This window comes from Hippocampus comes, unplaced genomic scaffold, assembly GCF_001891065.2.
Source record: "Hippocampus comes isolate QL1 unplaced genomic scaffold, H_comes_QL1_v1.1 scaffold86, whole genome shotgun sequence".
Taxonomy (NCBI): Eukaryota; Metazoa; Chordata; class Actinopteri; order Syngnathiformes; family Syngnathidae; genus Hippocampus; species Hippocampus comes.
The window spans coordinates 1,029,095-1,051,139 of NW_017805882.1; the positions used below are offsets into that span (position 1 = coordinate 1,029,095).

Sequence of the window (22,045 nt, forward strand, 5' to 3'; positions counted from 1 at the left end):
GTTAAGTGAATAAAGTTAAAATCATTCACAATTACAGTAAAATGCACGCCAATAAAAACTCACACGTTGTCGTTTCGAATCTGATGATCGAAAAACGCGAAGTGAAAATGTGTCTCAGCGTCATGTCTTTCCATAGCATCGGGTGGGCGTTGCGTGTATTTAAGCTCCCGCGGTATGACGTCTCAATCCGGGTTACGGGTAGTGGAATTTCCGCTTACGTAAGTTCCGGTAACATGTAATATCGGAGTCAAAATGTTAATGCATAGGTTTTTGTTCCATGTGAAGGAAATTCCTTTTCACAGAATTCCGGGGATGGGAATATTTACTGTATTGCATTCAATGTCATTTCCCAATATATTTTATATTTTAAATTCATTTATGAAATATTGTCAATACATATATTGTACAAGATATTATATATTGTTCATAATATATTGTTATATATTTTAATATATTGCAAAATATACAAATGATTGCCACTTTTCATATATTGCAATATATTAAAAAATGTGTACTATATGCATTTATATAGTGCAAAATATATGTAATTTTGCATTTATAAATAACTCCAATCATATATTACAATTGGACAATATATTAGTGATATATGTAAAGATATATGACCAATATGATAGAATGTGTGTGTGTGTGTGTATATATGTGTGTGTATATATATATATATATATATATGTGTGTGTGTGTATATATATGTATATATATGTATATGTGTGTGTGTGTGTGTGTGTGTGTGTGTGTGTGTGTAATATTATATGGAAATAAATGTCACAACTATATACAGATACATGTTTAATATATGAGCAAATTTTTATATTAAACACTAAACCCAAACTAATGGGTATATCAAAAGCCACCTTTATTTTTCATCAGCTCAAAAACAAATTCTGACTGCAGAGGTAGAGGGGGAACAGTGCAACATTAAATGGTGAAAATTCTAAATAGAGGTTCTACACCTTTTGCATCACTACAACACCCTTAGCAAAATAACTGAGTGGATAACTAACATGACAACATAAATAGCTGAGTTTTGATTAAAATGTCCAAATTGTGCATTGAGGAGATTAAACACAATTTGCTGAAAAAAACAGTTGTGGTGAATAGTCATACTTCTCAAACAATGCAGGATTTAAACACTCCAACATTCACCAAGTCACTTCGCTAGACAAAGTTCAGTAGTGAATAAGTAGCCTTGTGTCGCCCTGCCACTCAATGTTTGCAAACATTCAGGTGTAATTGATATGTAGTGGCGGACTGCCAGTTTCACTACTGTTTCTGATCTAACTCGACACTTTAACCACAAAGGAGTGCAATTCTTTCTCTGAGTGACACTGCAGCTGTGACCAAAATCTTGCTCGTCACCCTTTATCCACTTATGGATAATCCATTTAGTGTAAACTTTAACATAGTGTGCAACATGCACATAAACATACACACAAACAATGCAAAATAAGTACAAAATGTGAATAATCACTAATTCAAAGTTTTATATACTGTCATATTTGATGACACAATTTTCAATACTTGCCCTTAACTACCATGTGCCACAGTTTGGTGTTTTCTTTGTGTAAGGTCTTGATCTGGCTCTGCAGATCTTTGGTCAAATCGCAGCTTTCCTGGCTCGATGATTCTTCAGGACCAGGGCTGGAATGACTGCCCCCTGTCAGTAATTCATCTTTGAGTTGCTACTTTGGCTTTTTTCTAAAGGGCAGAAAATTTATTTTTTTATTGTTATTACGGCATGAATAATCCAATACAGAATGTGACAAATCTAGATTACCTGTTTTGTTACTGGCACTAAAATATTCTTCACCAAAGTCCAGGCGTTTTCCTTTTCTCATCCTGTTCGGTATACCCCCACTGAGCTGCTGGCTCTCGCTCAGCAGCTCTCAGTGTAGGCTCTCTTTCTACATGAATTTAGAAGGATATGTTTAATATTGAACTTGACTTCTAACGCTGCAGAACAAATAATTACATGACAATTTTACCCTGCAAAATAGTCAAATATGGGATACACATTTTAACAAGCTAAACTATCTTTCCCGCTGTACTTAATAATAAAGCAACTTTAAGGAAATAAGTGAAAAGCGATGTTTGAGAGTGTGTAAGGCAGACTTACCTGCTAACTGAAGAATTACATCCAATTTGACGGGCCATCCATTCGCTGGTTTCTTGGCGTTTGTCGTTCGACATTCAACCAGATATTTCTTGTCAGTAGCGGCCGCTGGGTCAAAGTCAATTATCCAGCTAACTGAAACGATGCTGGCTTTCTCTTTGTCAGGCCCATTGGCCCAACTAACAAGGGAAAACCTATATTTTGACATTTTCACAAAAGACAATGTGTCACTTCCTTCTTCTTGTCTGATTATTGTGCCCAAATAAATAAACTGATATGAAGTTGTACCTCTCCTTTTCCGTGCCTCTACTAACCGACGCGTTCACCATAGCGCGGGCGCGAAATACAGCGCTATGATTGGTTTGGTCACTATGGTACAATTTTGTAGACTCCCAAAATAAATTGTATTTTTGTAATACTATTTTTGTTTTTTGTCATCATTGTATTTTCTTCAAAGGATACACTATTTTATACACTTATTTAATTTATTTTAGCATGAGAACATTAGACATAGAACAATAAAAGGAAAAAATACATTTAAAAACATTTCTGTTTACGAATGAAACTCATGTGGGGGTAGGATGAAGTCTATTCTACTATCAGATTATGTAATTAAAATATATATTTGATTATACCTGTATATTGCAATATGTTGTAAAATATATAGACAGACTATTACATGTGAAAAATAGTGCCCTTTTTGGTCTTAATTGCAACAGTTTTTTAAATATATTTATCAATATATACACATATATGGTCTATGCCTATATTGAAATATATTAGAAAATATAAATACAAAATCTCATATATGAAAATATATTACTTCATGTATTGCACGATATCTTCCAATATACAGTCATACCTCGGTTTTTGACCGTAATCCGTTCCAGAAGGCTGTTCGAAAACCGATTTGTTTGAAAACCGAAACCACGCTCTTTTTAAAAAAAAAAATCTTGATTGAACACGTCTGCTCACAATGGAATGCTACACGAAGAAGCGTCACTTCCTCGTCTACCTGAGGAAGCGTTACTTCCTCGGGTCATGAAGGCGAGAGGAGTCAAGTGGCGCATTCAAGTGCGCTCAGTTTGGTCGCGAAACGATTTTCGGTCATAATCCGAGGCATAAAAAAATACCTCAAAATTTTTGGTCGAAAACTGATTTGGTCGAGAACAGAGACGTTCGAAAACCGAGGTTTGACTGTATTGCAACATATTTTTGTTTCGTAAGGGAGTGTAGACACTGATAGCAGTGTCTTTGTTGTGTCTTGATAATGTCAGGCATTTGGCCTTAGCCTTGACAAGTAGGTCACTTCTAGGAATCCTAGATTGCATTATGGGCCTGTAGCCTTTGTGTCAGCTACCCATTTACAGTCCTCCATCTCCTTCCATCTTTATGTGCCTTTATTTGGTCTCCTTCAATCAAGACTCGTTATTTTCAGTTTGAGATTAGCATAATTCAAAGAAGTTATTTGCCAGGGTTGATTGCAGGTGTAGCACAAGCAGACTTGCAGTCAAATAAAGAAAAAAAACAATTAAAAACAACAGACACACATATTTTTCTTTTTATTTTTCTTTATTTGGCCTGAAATACTGATGGCAGCTCACAGACGATGCCCACCTCTGTTAAGATGGTATTTGTTGCGACCTTTTCCATAATGCAAGGAGACATGCATTTTCACAATTTTAAGCAGTTCACACTGTCTGAATAACCTTATGCCTATGAGGTGCTTTCATTTACATACCCCAAGTTTGAAGAATTATAGACACACTTTTACAACATATGTGGAGCTCTACCGCATGCATTGTGCCAGTCCTCATCCTGCCCCCCCCCCAAAAAAAAAACCCAAAACATTTTTGTTTTAGATTCTGTCACTCATAGTTGAAGAGTACCCTTGATACAAATTACAGCCCTCTACCTGCTTCGTAAGTGGGAAAACTTCAAAAATCAGCAGTGTATCAAATACTTGTTCTCCCCACTATTTGTGCACATTGTCCCTAGTGTTAATTACCCTACTTGATTTCAAGTATCAAGTACACCTTTATTGTCAAATGTGCTGTATTGTGTAACATACAGCACAGATGAAATTTCCTCCCTCTTAAACAGACAACAGACAACAAGAGAAGCTGCTGCGGGTGCCCGCACATTAGCAGAAGGATGCTCTAAAGATTTTTATTGCACTACTACTACTGCTACTAGTGCTCCAGCGAGGGCCGGAGTGTCCCGTCCCTGTCCGTTGAGCTGACCATATGCACCAGATTTTTTTCCAAAGCTGGCGATCTTGTGCCAGCTGCTCTGCTTCTTCCACGGCAACTCCGTGTTGTTGGAGGTCCGTTTTTATTGTACGGGTTCTCTAAATTGGCCTTTAAGAGCACTGCATTTGACAGCCATTTCCATCTGACAGGGAAGCACCAAAGTCGTTTGGGAATCATTGTACGAAGAGAGTCAATAAAACTACAATCTTTACAATCTTCTACTCCCCTACCAGCATAACCGTAGACCTTGTGATCATGTGAATACGTTTGAACAAGAAGCAGGGTGCTGCAGAACAGAGGGAATGCTGGTGAATAAACCGTGGAACTTGGAGAGCTGTCACAAAGATTTGATTTTCTTTTGCAGGTTGTTATGTAGGTCTCACCCCTCAGACATTTTCATCCTCTGCTTCCTCTTCATACCTCTAGAAACACGTGTGAATGTTTTCTTTTGTAATATGTCCTTATTATGTCTTTATATATATGCATGTGTTTTTTCAGCTTGTGACATGATAAGTCCTGGCTTCTTCCTCATTTGGTCCTGGTGGCTGTACAGCTCAGATGGACATACATTGGTCAGAATAGATGAGCCCTCTTGCACAGATTGCATGCATGTAAACACCCATGATTTTCTGTTTTTACAGTGAGTTTATATATATATATATATATATATATATATATATATATATTCTCCTCCTGTTTTTGTAATAACTGTCTGTGCTTACTTTTTTGTGGGCTATTTTCAATAAATTTTCCTCAGCATGATCAACAAAATGTTTGAAATGAAGTGACTCCAAAATGGTTTCTGCATTATTTCAAAGTTGGCCAGAGAGTATTTTTTTTTTAGAAGAAGGTAAGAAAGTGTGTTTTAGGGCTGACAACCATCGAGATCAAAAAAAAAGAAAAAGCAGACAGAAAAATAGTTCTCCTGCAAAATTATGTTGTATACTTGTTCTTATGTAACTAAAGCATGCCTTTTGTTTTATTTGGTGTCTTTGTTTGGCATTTGAATGTGTTGTGGAATGTCACAGAAAGACGTTGATAATCAATTCTCGCTGTACGTACTTATTTCTTCCTCTCAGAAAGGGACTATACCAGTCTTTGTGAGAAACAGCCCATTGGTCGGCTTCTATTTCGTCAGTACTGTGACACCAGGCCAGAGCTGAAGCGCTGCATCGAATTCATGGATGCTGTGGTAAGATTTTCAACAACCTAATTTTTCTGTCATAAAATAAAATGACACAGTGAACTACAAAGAAATGTCCCAATCAAGAATGAAAAAAACACCTTAGAATGTAAACGTGCAATTTTGCAAGTTATGACCTAACATATGGCGTTAGCATCATTACTGCTTGCAAATGTGACTGATCAAAAGATGACACGATTGATTGCTGCTTTCATCCGGTGGCTGCCGGCTAGTTATTAGCAACTAAACTGCTAATGTTTAAGTGGTCAGGCTGTGCAAACTCTGCTCACATTTTCATGCTTTCCACTTGATCACTTGGGTGGTAGTTGTTCAAATGATTCAACAGCTTTTGTGTATTGCCTTGTTTTTGACGACGTACCATGCACAACAGCTTCCTCCTCCACGTCGCTCCGGAGGTACTGCTTGGAGAGGAACTTCTCTTATCAAAACGGCTTCATCTTTGGAGTCAGGGCTGCCATTCAGCTGTGCGTTTAGCTGTACATTTGGTCAATTTGTTACCATTACTTTCTGTTTACTAATTTTTCTTTCAATTATTGGCGGATTATTTTTATTTCAACTTGCAAACCAATGTTAGAAGGGGGACTCCGATTGAGAGTAAATTTGCTCACAGCTTACAGGTCTGTTTTTGTGTGGCCCGATCCTAAATGGGGGCCATCGCCCGGTACTGATCCGCGGACCGGTGGCTGGACACAAAAGATTGAAGCGGTCTACATTGACTCCCGACATGAAACCAGCGATGGGCTGTGCATTTGATACATGGGCTTTAGTGGGACTTTACTTGACGTAATATACCTCTTAATTCCATCACTATTAATTATGAAAGCCATCAATACTATACAAGTTCAGAATATAATAATGTGTGAAGTTAGAAATGTGTTTTGCTTGTCGAAGTCTGCTGGAACAAGTTTGGCTCTTACTAACATCCATCCGTCCATCTATTTTCTAATCCACTTTTTCCTCACAAGGGTTGCGTGGGGTGCTGGAGCCTATCCCAGCTGTCTTCGGGCAGTAGGCGGGGGACACCCTGAAACGAACAAGCATCCGCGCTCACAGTCACACCTCGGGTCAATTTATAGTGTTCCACTAACCTGCCATGCATGTTTTTGGAATGTGGGAGGAACCCGGAGTACCTGGAGAAAACGCACAAAGGCACCGGGAGAACATGCAAACGCCACACAGGAAGACCAGTGCTGGAATCAAGCCCTACACCTCTGCACTGTGAGGCATACATACTAGCCAATTGCCCACCATTTGCTGAACAACCAGTGGACTGAAAAATACTGATTTAGACAAAGGCCGGCTTTCTGATTTCTATTTGAAGCTGCCTGTAAAAAGCACTTGCCGCTAACACCTCCTTCGTTAAATCATGAATTAACTGTGGCTAATCACGGTTTTTCAAGAGTTTTTCACCGATCACGCCCAAACTGGATTAGCCCCCGACCTGTTCACTCAGCAAATCAGTAAATTACATTGAACTTGTCTGACAAAATGAAGTTTGCCAAAGGATTTCAAATAACTGCAACAAAATACCACGATCCAAACAAATTCAAGAACCAAAAGTAAATGACACCAATTAGTCTTGAAAGGAGAACAAAGCCATTCCTAAAACTTCAGGACTCCAGCAAACCACAGTGAAAGCCATTATCCACAGAGAGAGAAACATGGCTCAGTGGTGAATCTTCCCTTGAGTGGGAGGATTTCAAAGGTTACCCCAAGAGCACAGTGATGACTCATTCAGGAGGTCACAACAGAATCCAGAACATCTAAAGAACAGCAGGCCTCCATTGTCCTTGAGTGTTTTGAAAGGCGCTTATAAATAAAATGTGTTGTTATTATTATTGACTCAGTCAATGTCAGTGTTCATGACTCAATTCGGAAGAGACTGGGTGAAAATGGCATCCATGGCAGTCCCAAGGTGAGAAACACCGCTGGTCAAAAATAATATAAAAGCGTGTCTTAATTATGCAAAACATTTTTTATCTGATTTCGTGATCTTTTTGGAAGGGGTGCTGTCTTGTTACATCTACCTTAGTGTGACACAGAATTACAAATAAAGAACATCATACGCATCGTCCAACATGGTTGTAGTGTGATAGTCTAGGGCTGCTTTACTCATTCAGGACCTAGATGACTTATGAACCATTAATTCTCCTCTTTACCAGAAACTCCTGAAGAAGAATGTTCAGCCCTCAGTTTGCGACATCAAGCTGAAGCGCACTTGTATTCTGCAGCAGGACACAGCCAAAACACGCCAGCTAGTCAACTTCTGAATAGATAGAAAAACAAAACATTGATGGTTCTGAAGTGGCCTAGTCAATGTCGAGACTTGAATCCGATTGAAATGCTGTGGCATGACCTAAAAAAAAAAAGACGTTCATGCTCAAACACTCTGATGTAGCTGAATTAAATTCTGCAGCTCTGCAAGGAGGAGTGGGCCAAAGTATCTCCAGAGAGAGGTGAAAGACTCATTGCCAGTTAAAGAAAATGCTTGATTTCAGTTGTTAGAGTCAAATAAAAACAGCTGAGAATGGACCAACCAGTTATTAGGTTTAGGTTGCAAATACTTTTCCACACAGAGACGGGTAGCTCTGACTTACCCCCGCAAAATACTTTACCCTATAAAAACTGAGTTTTATGTTTACAGCACATAGGTTATCTGCCATTTTAATTGGTTTGATCTTCAACATTACATTGGGTAAAACTGCATAAAAAGGAATTGGAGAGCAAATACTTTTTACTGCAGTCTAAATGTTGTGAGACAAATTTCTCTGCCCACGATAATTTTGCAAGTGATCCGCAAACAAAAAAATACCGATTACAATGAAAGAAAAACAATACCATCTTGTGTGTCACTTCCCTCACAGACCTCACAGCAGAGTTGCCGCTGCTAGTCATGGTACTCAGTACTGTACTTCTCTGAGTTTCCATAGCTGGCCTCTGACGTGTGCAATGTTGGTATGATGTCAAGACTGTTGACGCAGGACTCCCCATTACTCATGCACATCCTGTGGCAAAAAAAAAGACTTAAAAGCTGTGCCAGTTGACCTCCAGTTGTAAAACCACAATGGCCTCTCCCGCTGATATGTGTGAGGGCCCACTCAGTGTGACTTCTCTTTCATGATATCCTGTGACCCTCTCGTCCTCTCCTTCTTTCCTCTTTGTATCTCTCCTCTCTGTCTTCCGGCCTTCAATGGATTCCTTCACCCTATCTGTCGAGGTATGCAAAATGTCAGTGTTAGTGGGGATTGTTGTAATGCGTGTGCTCTTGCCTGTGTTCTCCTGACAGGCCATGTATCAGCTAGCTCCCGATGAGAAGCGGAGGGACTGCGGATTGAATGTTTTAGACACTTACTTCAATAATGGGGTAATCCATGTTCATACTCAATACAGCCATTCTGCATAGTGGCATGTGTGTACCTGGCCCCTGTGTAATGCCCATTGTCAAGAGTTCTTTCTGTTGCCCCCTTCAAGTCGGCAGCCCATCTGCCAGGCATACCCCAAGACGTGGTTGCTGGATGCCGGGAGAGACTTGAACAGAGTCCTTGTAAGGAGCTCTTCAATGACTGCACCAAGTAAGTTTTCTCCACTTGTATGGCCCTTTGGATTAGTTTTTTTTTAAGGCTATGTAACATGGGTCTAACTGAACCTCCTCTTTTAGAATGGATATATTCTTGTAATGAAAAGGAATGTTTGTCAGAGGCTTTCTGTATGACGAGTCTGCGCCCTCGCAGCTTAGTGGCACCAGCAGAACCGCTCTCCTTCACGGTTTGTGTTTGCACACTGTGTTGTGTGCATCCTGTCACTAGTGACGATGAGGCAGCTGGCACCTGCTGTGCAGTTTTACACACATACACACACACCCACAAAGAGGAAAAGTGATTGAAAAAGGGGAAAAAGTTCATTGGGCAAAGCGATCATCCGGATGGCTGGCATGAAAACAACTGCAGCCTCAGTGTTCACGCAGACACACGTGTACACACAAGCACACACGCACACTTGCAGGTGTTTCAGCTGCTGGTGTTGCAAGCCAGGAGCAAACAAACCGGGGATTATAAGACTGAACTTGCTTCTCATCACATGACTTGATTTGGAATTTGCCACACTTTTTTTTTTTCACTTGCTAAAAGTTTCTCCCATTTGTATAACAAGACAACACTCAGGATAATTTGAACCGTTTACTTTTATGACACTGGTAAAATGTATTTTAACACGTCCATTCCAATTTTGGCTTCTTTAATCACCCACAATCGGTGAAATCAATCATTTTTTAAATTCAAATTTCCAGAGGCATCCACACAGGACTCCCAGAACACATGCATATACTGTAAACACAAATTCTGGTAGGCATTTTAAAATGTACTCCAGAATTTTCAGTGTGATAAGCTGTTTCAGAAAACCATTATAGGAAGCAACACTAAAAATCGATACACTGACAAGTTGGGATGTATTTGATTGTGGTTAGGACTGCACGACTGTCCGTGTTTTATGTTATGTGTTGTGTTTATTATTTTACTTTATGTTAACTGTTTTGTTAAGCGCTTTGTTACAGCTGCCGCTGTTGTGAAAGCGCTATATAAATCAGCATGTATTGTATTGTATGTTGTATTGTGTTTGATTTTATTTTGCATTGGTTCACTGCTGTCTCCAGCCAGTTTGGCAGTGCAAATGAGAATCTGGTCTTGATTGCCTTACCTGATAAATAAAGTTTAAATAAATTATAAGTGGGTGGCAAAACAGCGCAGTGCAGAAACATGGAACAACATGATATTTGTTAGCGTTTCAAAATGGTAGCAGTACACTATTTTTACTTATAATCCCTGGTGGAACTTTGACTTCAATACAGAATTCTTTCTCAATTCATCTTTTTTCTGTGGGAAAGCCCAAAGGAAAGCATGGTGCTGCACATGGAAACATGACATTTTCATGGTTGGTTGCAGACCAGAAATGATTTGTTCACTCACGGGTTTTCCTGCATTGCTGTGCAACTTTTTGTCATGCCAAGTTCAAACGGGTATGCTTGTCCATATCGCACATATTAACATGTCTATTTTTTTTCCTCTCTTTTCCTCTTGCTCTGCCTTCCTCAAACAATAGCCATATTGTAGCAATGTTTATTTCTGCTCCCAGTGGTGTCTGTCAAGGGCTGGGCACCCAGCCAACCCCTGCTCAACTCCTCCCTCACTAAATGTCTTTGGACTGTTCCAACCTCTAAGACAAAGTCTTGTCTATTGACCTGATAACTGAGCTTTGATATATACATAACTTTATTGTGGAAGGGGAGAGTTGCGACCAGAACCTGGTATCCCCAAAACATGGTTTGTGTAACAAACACGGTTATATGTTTGGGGTTATAGAGCAGATCACCACATAACAATATTTTCTAATGACCAATATCGGTCCCTGCTTAAAGCTCGTATCTTACTGAACAGTGGATGCTTATGACTGCTTGTGAATATAGCAAATTTGGGGGTTTGATCAGGGTTCGTACAGCAAGGCTGGGCAATTGACAGAATGTTGCCGGTTCGTGATCCGTCAGCGGCCTGAGCCAAACTGTAATCGCCAGTCGCTTATGTTATTTCAACTGCACTTACGTCATTGCTTCGGTCAGTAAATTTCACTTGTCTTCCAGTCTGTATATCGCTACCTTATTTTCACAACCATACGGCGCACCATATTAAAAGGCGCAGTGTCAGATACGTTTGCTATTTCTGTATTTAAGACATGCACAAGATGCACTGTATTATTGTACGCAGGTGTGGTAAAACATACGCTTGATAAAAAAAAATATGGTAGCATCCATGCACGCTAGCATATATTTTTAAAATGGCAGCAGGAGCAAAACTGAGTTTGGATGTACTTTGACGTATTTAACATTGTACTCACGTTATTTTTTTTATTATTATTTTTTTTTTTATCAATCGTCATCCTCAAACCCATAAAGTCCTAATCTTCTGTGTCCGAAATGAACAGCTGAGCAAGTTCACAATCAAACACGCCAGGTTCCCTCGCGTCAGTCAGTCTTGTTGCCGTTGAGTTTAAAATGGCTGACCTTACCCAGAATCCCACTCCGCCTTGAGGCCCAGGGTAAAATCCAATCCAAGTCGCTTGCACTCCTGGCTATAAATACTTTGTCGTGGTAGTTTTCTTATTTTTCTTCTCCTTCGTCTTGTTACATTGGCGGATTATAGCTCTTTGGTGCCTACTGCCACCTACTATACAGGAAGCTCAACATGTGTCCATACATAGTCAATGGAAGCAACCTGCTTGGATTGAACCTCGTGAACACACACACTAGACAGGCGGGGCCTGGCGTATTTCTGTCAGTTGTCAGCAAAACGGGCGTCCCTCAAGTGACTGACTGAGCGGTCCGTCGGTGCTTGACCCGTTTAGTGGCAATTATACTCACAGACAAATTCCACCTCCGTCACTGCTTGGTCCATTTTCCATTTCTTGCTAATATTCTTGCAAACATTTTCAACCTTTTATGAACCCTGACAAAAACCCCAAATTCGCTTAAACACACAATCATTTGACCCTTAGTGAGATATCATCTTCACAGACAAAACCTCTCATATCTGCAATATGAAAAATATTTCTCACAAAAGAGAGCCGACATTGATGTCATATATTACTGGGATCTGTGATGACATATCTGTTTGCTTTTACAAAGCAGTCATGGTGCTACTTTTGTGGAAATTCTACCACATCTGGAGCCAATATCAGCCACAGTTTCCTCATCTTATTTAGCTATGAAACACTCGCAAAATGTGCAAGGGAAAGTCTCCTTGCCATATGAGTGTGTTTTTTTAAACGTATTTTTAGACTAGGAAAACAGCAGGCACTTCAGATGGTTTGAAGAAGGTTTTTTTTTTTGTTGTAGAGCACCTTTTTTCTTCGTGAAAAGTTCTTATTTAGTGCTGAGTTTTTTTATTTATGTTTCTAGAACGATAATAAATATTGTAAAAATTTGTGTGTCCGCTGCCATGCATTCATAACACTTTTGGAATGGGAAACATAAGGGTTTTCTTGACCTTCTTGGTATTTTAATCACCATGTAGTCAAAGCAGTTGAAGACATCACACACATGCCAGATATCCAGGGTCAAGTTAACTTTTAGTGACAGTTGACACCTTCAAGAAAGTTCTGTGTTGCCACCTTTTCCACCATTATGAAGCATAAAGCCAATTCGCTAAATCCTTTGACCTACACACAGCGGATGCAGTGATTTTTATAGAATATATTTGTATTTTTCTTAAAACATTGTTGCTGTCAATGTATTTGTCAAAAATTGTCTATAACATTTCTTCTTTGATCAAAACATTTCTATATCTCCCCAGAATAGTTCGTGATTATCTAAGTGGTGCACCATTTTCCTCCTACCAGGAGTCCATGTACTTCTCTCGCTTCCTGCAGTGGAAATGGTTGGAGAGGTGAGAAGTTAGTCTTGTTGTGTAGCATCCACTGTGCTTATTTCCTGTAGGTTGTTGCATCAGAACGGTTACTTAATACAATTATGATACTGGAAAAACATTGATACTCTGTCTAGACTCTAGACAAAGCTAATGTTGGACATTTTAACCGTTTTAACCAGAATTTTCAAGTCCTTCATAAACTGAAATTAAATGCTGTGAGATCCTACTACATTGTAGGCCTCTAAGGTCTGTGAGAAATAAGGTGGAAGAAGAATAAGAAGGTAACTAATGTCAACCTTCCTTCATGTTGGTTGACATTAGTTACCTGGTCATACATTACCGAGTCAGAAGCAATTAGACATCCAATTAATAATTGTCATGAGTGATGAGTGTAATGAAGGAACTCACCATGCTTCTGACTATTTATAACTTTAACTGCATACCAGTATAGAAAGAAGTCAATCAAAAACACACACATAACCTAACTTTTTTTTCCGAGTAACTAGCATATGTCAGCTAACCAGTCGTTGACTTGTTTACTAGGTAGCAGCTAGCATAAGAAGCTAGCAGCTTAGGAATTCACTCCCAATATACTTGTCTTAATGATCTTTGTTCACAATATACTGCTCAGTACTTCTCCAGTGGTTGTGTCCTGTTAAGCAAATCAAAAGATTACTCTTTTCATCACCATGGATGGTCTAGCTGTGCCCCCTCACAAAAAAATGGGTGTTGCCAAATGTCCTGGTGCAACCAACTGAGAAAGTTTCGTAGCATCAGTTCTACGAGTGTAAAGGTTGATGTAAAGCCCTGACTCCTCTTGCGCATTTATGATGCACAGTTGCCCTTGTATGAAATGCTCATCTCTCAGAATTCTCAAAGGGAATATACTATAAATGGTTTAAAGAACTTGAACCATAAAGGAAAGGCAAACAGTCTCTTCTACTTCTTCTACTCAAAACACAAGTGTGGCGCTTCTTATTGCTGACTCTGTTTGAATATTTAATAATGAATGATAATTTGCATCATGGCAGGAAACTGAAGTAGTGTGAATAAATCATAATAAATTAGTGTATTGTTCAGTCTCCAGCTTCACATGGCATTTTAACTTAGCTGTCATTCTTCCTATCTTTCCATTCTAGGCAACCAGTAACCAAAAATACCTTCAGACATTACAGAGTACTAGGAAAAGGTGGATTTGGTGAGGTGAGTGTCTTCAAAATAACATTTATACTGATACAGTGGTGAATTCATTTTAAGTAACCTTTAGGCCTTGTTCAGTCTGCCAGCTAAAATCCAATTTTCAGCCCATCCAGATTGAAACTGGATACCTCTTTTGTAGTCTGAACAGTCACAAACATAAAATCCGGATTTTTGCAAGACGGATTGAGACCACTCTCTGGAGTTAGTTTCATATCAAATTTGTCCAAGAGGAATCTGATTGGAATCAGATATGCTTGCAGTCTGAACGCAGCCTTAGGGGTGACACGACACCTTTCATGAGCGTACTCAATTGAATATAGTAAAATCCTGTGGTTTCATGTTGACTTACTGTCTAACACCAAATTGTTTGTTCTTGTGTCCTTGCTACTTGTTATTTCCAGGTTTGTGCCTGCCAAGTACGTGCCACCGGTAAGATGTACGCCTGTAAAAAGCTGGAAAAGAAACGAGTGAAGAAAAGAAAAGGTGAAGCAATGGCACTAAACGAAAAACGAATTTTAGAAAAAGTTAACAGTAGTTTTGTAGTAAGTACTACCTTTTTCTTATTCAATCTTTCAAGCAAATTGTATCGTGTGTGTGTGTGTGTGTGTGTGTGTGTGTGTGTGTGTGTGTGTGTGTGTGTGTGTGTGTGTGTGTGTGTGTGTGCGCGTGCGCGCCTACAAATGGAACAAATGGCATATTTGCAAAAAAATCCCAATCAGCAATCAAATACATAGCTATTTTGCATTTTGATGTCCACAGTTTTCAGTGTGCCTCTCAGGTTCAGTGAAAAGAGAGCGAATGGAATGAAACTGTACATGTGAAAACAAATCACATGCCACATGGTAATTTTGAGCAGCTGCAGGTAATTCTAAGCTGCAGCTGTACTGCTGATGAGGATTTTGCAAACATGCTCACTTTTATTTCATTTGCAGTTTATCTTATGGGAATGCTTATAAAATGGTTACATTATGGGAATGCCTGTAAAATGCTTATTTAATGTGACTTCTTGGTGAAAATGACATTGGTACTGATTTCAGTTCAAGTGCAAAGTAATCAATTAATTTCGTCCGAGGGGGAAACTTACACTCTTAAAGACTCTTCTATGTTTTACTGAAGCATTTTTGAAAAACAAAAACAGGTTAAGATCTATACCATCCCGAAATATGAATGCATACATATGCTAAATAACAGTGTCTGTGGATTGACAACAGCGCTGCATGTTTACTTCAGAAAAGAGTTGTGTGTCTTGTTGCAGTGACATTGAGTCTTTGATGGAATTTGGTGGCCCACAACACACTGCACACAGAATGCAGACAAAAGCAGTCGAGTGGGTCTCGTTGAGTATGTGTAACAGAACCTAAACCACCCCTTTCTAAAAATCATTAACCTGCCTCTGTACCACCATGCAGAATGCTTTTAATAGTGCTGTTTCACTTGGCTGATTTTCCGACTGAGCAATTCGATAAACTGAGGCATAGTCAAGAACAAGTGGTCATATTTGGCTGCCACTTGAAGAGCAAGTTTGATCACTTTTTTTTGAGAGTCAACAAGCTTTCCATTTCTTGTGTGCTGGGCCAAAGCACCGAGGGTCAGGAATGTGAAGCTGGCAGTCCTTAGCCTAAGGGAACATCTGGAAACATAAAGGCGAGTGTAATTAATGGCTTTGCTTCTCAAATTAAGTCGGGGATATGTACGTTTAACTTTTGTTATTTTTTCAATGTCAGGTGCCCCTAAAAATCTGACTCAATAGGAACAGAAACTTGACTTTTGACAGTATTAATCTTGTTAGAATTATTGTTTTACAGACAAGGTTATTATAACAGATGTCATTATTTCTATTGAAACATAGTTAAGCTTCCAAAAGGGATCAAAAACTATTATCAAAAAAATGTTGATTTCCATTTTGTGTTTAATGTGGTTTGGGTCCATGAAACACAGCATGACTGCTCGCAGCTTATTCACATTGAAGTTTATGGCAGAGCGTCTCCATGTTCTCCATTTAAAGCCAATAGTTTGAGTTGTTACATTGTGATGATGGGTGAGCTATGTTGAGTGTCTTGCCAGAGTGAGTCATGCTGCTCACTCACACACACGCACGCACACGCAAGGAGAATGGAGTGGGCTTGTTGCCGACCCTTACAAGCTTGTGTCACCTGGGATTGACATGGTTCTTTTCGCGCACGTTTTGTGTGTTCGTTCTCTGTGCTGCAGGCAGAACTGATGACTCGTCATGTACCTCTCTATCTAGAAGAGCTGCTCTGTTGCCAAGCAACACTGACCAAACAGCAGTAGCAAGGAGAAGAGTCGAGTGCTCTCTGAAACCCCTCATCGCTCTCTCCTGTTCTTTGTCTTTTTGATCAGTGCTCTCTATTAGTCAATAGATATTGTTACCTGATGTTTTCACGTTTTAACTCGTTGCCGCATATAATGTGTGTATCAGGAAATTTCTTAACTTTGGCCACCCCATTGCCAGCAGTTGACAAAGAGCCGCTCACTTGACTAACTTGGGTGCCACATTGATCATCTTCCAAATCCAAGACAAGACGATTGAAAAACACCGTTGTTCTTGCCCAAAATCGATTTTAATGAAAAGCTCTCCTTTAAATCAGATGTTAATTTCCGAAAGAACTCTTGAAGACAGCTCTGAAAATATTAATTGGACACTAAAATATGTTTGCTTTCAGGAAACATTGTCTTCTCTCCTGCCAAAATAAACAGAGGGGTCAGTTGCCAAAGACTGGTAGCGTCTTGTTTATCCTGCTGTCCCCCTTAATGCTTTGTTTGTTGGGGGTGCCCATGATATCTCACAGGAATTTTCCCACACCCTCTTGTGGACAGTTACTTTCGACCTACTCTAAAGCAGATGGGATTCCTCCCGATGGCTGTAACATCCTGCTTGTACAACACTGATACACTCAAACACATACACAATACCCAGCATGTCATTGACCCTCAGGGGAGTGAAGGGACGGTTGGTGGGAATAATGAGGGGGAAAATAGAGCTCAAGAAGACGGAAAAATATTAGCATACGGAGGGAAAAAGATGCTTCTTTGTAACTCAATCTTGGTCTTGACATTTAAAATTCATTGACAAATGGATTGAGAGAGCCTCTTAATTAGATCATGAATCAATCAGAGCTTGGTCTTGAGCTCTGAAATTTCTAAATCTTAATCTTAACCAGTAATTTTGAAAAAAATGTTCCTCCTTGGTGGGAACAGTTTGGTAAACCCCGCCTTCTGTTTTGTCTTGACCAATGAACTAAGCATTGTCCAAAAGGCATGGTTGGTTGAGATGGATTTGGAAAAATCTCATCTCGGGGTGTGCATTTCTCCAGTGAAACATGTTTCCATAAGTATCTCGATATACAGCGTGATTTAAAGACGGTTTAATTCTAAAATGGAGCGTTTCGATTCGGTTCGATTCAGTGGGATTTCTATTCAACATGTTTGAGAGAGAATGATGCAATGAGTTACCGTATTTTCCAAACTATAAGCCGCTTTGAACCATGCGGTTTTTCATGCACTGTGTTTTATTTCAACATTTTTACTGATGAGGTTCACAAGGTTTACCCAATGTCTCGTCACATTTGACCACTGAAATTACCGTACACATCAAAAGTGGACCAATGAAACTGTCATGAGTCCACCCTCATACTGAATATTCATCAGCCGTTTGCGGTTGGAGTGCGCACACTGGCTGCCTGAGAAACATATCAGCTTGTGTGCGTACGCGGTACGCGGCTGTGTAGGAGCAAATATAGATGGTCGTAGAGCGAAAATAATATACATCTTGAGTTGAATTAAATGAGCATATGAAACAAGTGCCAAAAATTCAGCCATCTCTGCCCTACAACCCGATCTCTCTTTTTTGTTTGGCGCGACCGACTCCCACCATTGGTGGCAACGGATGATTGGTGCTAGCTGCGAGCCACAAGGATAGTATTTCTGGCCACGGCGTAACAACCCTTGTGTCTCCCAAACACGTTAACAAACGGGTTTCCAAAGGCTACACTGCCCCATAGTTCTGTGTACTGCTGCCTGACGAAGCGCGACAACATATTGGCATCATATGACAACAAGAGAGAGTCTGAGAGAAGTTTGGGGGCATTGTTCTGGGGGGAGGTTAGCGTCTATGGTGTTAAAGGTAAATGAACGGTTTTAGCAATCCATCCGCGTGACCTCTTTCTTTGCAAATATGCCATGTTGTAACATGAAGACGCGCGGCTATTCATACAAAGTGGACAATATCTGTAGAAATGTTTTTCTGGAAAAAATTTTGCTGTTGTGGCTTTTATTCAATTCATTCTCTCCAATAAAAGATGATTCGATACATAGCTCAATTTTTTTTAAAGTGTAAAGATTGCTTTTGCTTTAATGCAGTCACATCTGTTAAATCTAAACTCATTTTCTAATTCAAATCTTTTTTTTTGGTTACACCTCTAATCTCATCAAACACATTGGGATGAACTTTAACCTAGACTATTCACCGGGCCCACTTATCCAAGATCTATCACATCAGACCTATTTCCTTCCTTTCTTCTGGATTGTATTGTATAATGAATGAACAACAACAACAAAAATCCAACTCCATTTCTTTTTTCCATTTTTACCTCGTTATAGCTGTGGCTAGTTGTCTCTGCTATTGTCTCTCCATTGCATATCTGGAAGACTGAATTACATACCTTAAAAAAACATTATTATTAATGTGTGGGAGTTTTCAGTCGCTGAGTATAAATTCTTATTCTGGCAAAAAAAAAAATGCCTACATTACATTATGAATCATACTGAACCGTATGTTGGCATGTGAATGGTTTATAATGATTCTGCCCCTCGTCTCTTACCTCCTCTTTTCTTTCTATGTCTTCCACCCCTATTTGTCCCACATGCAACTCCTTTCTCGCCTCCTTGCCACCTCTATCCCAATTTGCCCCTTTTCCAGGTTAGTTTAGCATATGCCTATGAGACCAAGGATGCCCTGTGCCTGGTGTTGACGATAATGAATGGTGGTGACTTAAAATTCCACATCTACAACATGGGCAATTCTGGCTTTGATGAGCAGAGAGCCATCTTTTACGCTGCTGAGATCTGCTGTGGCCTTGAGGACCTGCACCGTGAGAGAATAGTCTACAGGTTAGCAAAGACGGGCTTGGGAGTTAACCGAGTTGATACTCTCTCTCTTTCACGATCAATAGCTTCAAACACTAGATTGGCATTGTATCATTTGTCAAAATGATAATGTAAATAGTTAAATAAATCACAAAAAAATCTGAGGGTGCTATTAGTATTCAAGGTGGAACACTTAACACCCGGCACCGCATAGAAAGACTAGGCGATTGTTGACTAGTGACTGATGTGCAACGTTACGACACGTCGCCATCTTAGCTGAACATTTGCGTAGGTGCTGATAATTTTGTTATCTAAGGTTAGTCTGTGTGAATGCTGCAGCTCTGCTTACCCTTTGGCTTTGACATAATAATGTTTCTCGGTAGTCCAGAGGCCGAACTTTGGACATCACCTAAAATGGCGGCTGCCTGTCCAGGCTAGCTGCTAGGTCATTTGTGGAAAAAATCTTGTGGCAGTATTATGTAAATTAGGTGCATTGCAAATTTCACAAGCCGGCAAAATTCAGAATGGTTTGCTTGTCTCTTAATTACTGAAGTTGTCTTCTGTTATGTCATATTTTATGACTACAAAATGAAAAGTTCTGTCACAATATGTTGATTCTTGTCTTTTTCCAGGGATTTAAAACCTGAAAACATCCTTTTGGATGATCGTGGTACGTCCTTGTTTCTTCTTTCAGATCATCTATGTTTGGCAAGAGGGACTAATTTGCATACCAGCGTTGTTTAGAATAAGCCAGTAAGAAGGATTGAGTAACGTAAATCAGCAGTGACTAAATTCAGTATATTTTGTGCAAATACTGCAGCGTAGTGAATCCAATCTTGTACTGGGCTAAGAAGTCACATCTTCATAGTTTGCTCCCTCTGAATGCTTAGCTTCTAAAATCTGTGTTAAATCATAAGGATTATAATTTATAGACCAATTATCATAGTTCTGTGAAATCCTACTTTGTTGTAATATACTGTAAATGTGTCCATCTTCCTTAGGGCACATCCGCATTTCAGACTTGGGTCTTGCTGTGCAAATTCCTGAAGGAGAGACGATAAGAGGAAGAGTAGGCACTGTTGGATACATGGGTATGAAGTGGACTTCTTCTCAAATGCAGTATCACCCTGCCAATAAGTTTGACCCTACCCCTGTCAAACTACCATTTCCAGTTTTTCTTCATCCTTCCTTCCACAGCTCCCGAGGTAATCCAGAATGAGAGTTACACCGTTAGTCCAGACTGGTGGGGTCTAGGCTGTCTTATCTTTGAGATGATTCAAGGCCAGTCACCCTTTCGCAAGCGCAAGGAACGTGTCAAGCGGGAGGAGGTGGACAGACGAGTGCGTGAGGATCCTGAGGAGTACTCGGATAAGTTCTCTGAAGAAGCAAAAGATATCTGCCGCCAGGTGAGGGTGAATGGATAAAAGTTATTGTTGTTTGTTGCATGGTTAAAAACAAAAGAAATTCTCGCTTTGGAGGTAGTGACTTCAGTTCAGTATGCTGGCTATGTGGTATAATGCATGGTCATTTATCAGTAAAATAATAATTAGCTGAGGTTTTGCCTTATTTGCAGCAAATGAGGTCCTGGTATCAATGCTTTTAATTACATCAATTTTTTTTTTTTAATGGGGTGGGGAGGGATTCCAGGAATTGACTCAAATTCATTATAATTGGTGAGTTGTTGTCAGTATATGATGTCAAGATATACAGCACTCTCAGCCCAGTATGGTACACACTTTGCATTTTGAGAAAATTGTGGAGGCCGCCAAAATAGTGTATACCGTGTCACTGCTTGGCATCCTTTCATCAGTCTTATGGAAAGTAGAGCAAGCAATCTAAAGAATGCAGCTACACAGTACACACATTGTAGTAGTTTGATGAGGCGATCGATGATAGCACAATAGGCTGAAATAGATAGAACACTAAATGTAACTCGAATAAAGCTTGTGTTCTTTTAATTCACAGCTGCACACAAAACAACACACAGCAGACGGCCAGATAGCCTTCATTGTTGCCCTTTGTCGACTGCTTATACAGTCCACCTGACCCCTCTGTGTGATGTCATACTGCCCCCCTCCACACACACACACACACACACACACACACACACACACACACAAAACATATTTTTCCCCTAGAGTTTACTGTCAGAAACCATGCTGTAATGAGCTGAACTGAATTTTAAATTGCTTGTATGTATTGGGGCATTTGTAGCCATTTCAATGTATTCCGTTTTTTAGTAAATAAATTTTCCCTGCAAACCCACTCATCAGTGGACCAAGAGAGAGCTACTGAGCATATCTGTTTGGGAGCCAGAGCGGATGAAACGTTTATTTGCGTCCTGCTGTGGAACATTCTGACCTGAGGTTCAATAGATTAGACGACTCCCCAGGGGGAGGATGAGTGGGGAGGGCAAGAAGAAGAAAGGTTTCTGTACAAAAAAAATAAATAAATGGAGTAGAAAAGTAGGGGATGGGGAAGAAGTCATGGAAGAGATTAGCTTTTTCTCACTTCTTTTCAAATGATTATGCAATTTTTTGGGGGGTCTGTTTTTGGCTTTGTTTCGATTTGTTGCTTACAACTGTTGTCATAGGCGAAGAGACAAATGAATTTGCATCTTCATTCATTTACATATTAGAAATAAATTCACAAAAATAAGAAGACAGCCTAAAATAGTCAGGTGACGTGAGTTGAGAGCAAAAAGTGACAGGGAAACTGGGGGAGAGTAGCGCACTCACAA

The 22,045-nt window shown here is 39.7% G+C and overlaps 1 protein-coding gene across 4 annotated transcripts in view; it reads left to right on the forward strand.

The window, feature by feature from the left end:
• grk4 (G protein-coupled receptor kinase 4) overlaps positions 1-22,045 on the forward strand; it is a 50,261-nt gene that overhangs the window by 24,603 nt on the left and 3,613 nt on the right. For all 4 annotated transcript variants that reach the window (XM_019889273.1, XM_019889274.1, XM_019889276.1 and 1 more), the window contains exons 3-12: positions 5,463-5,575; positions 8,874-8,951; positions 9,059-9,159; positions 12,925-13,017; positions 14,139-14,202; positions 14,601-14,741; positions 19,139-19,329; positions 19,938-19,975; positions 20,307-20,396; positions 20,503-20,711. In XM_019889273.1, coding sequence (XP_019744832.1) covers positions 5,463-5,575; positions 8,874-8,951; positions 9,059-9,159; positions 12,925-13,017; positions 14,139-14,202; positions 14,601-14,741; positions 19,139-19,329; positions 19,938-19,975; positions 20,307-20,396; positions 20,503-20,711 — 1,118 coding nt within the window. The remainder of the gene's footprint in view (positions 1-5,462; positions 5,576-8,873; positions 8,952-9,058; positions 9,160-12,924; positions 13,018-14,138; positions 14,203-14,600; positions 14,742-19,138; positions 19,330-19,937; positions 19,976-20,306; positions 20,397-20,502; positions 20,712-22,045) is intronic.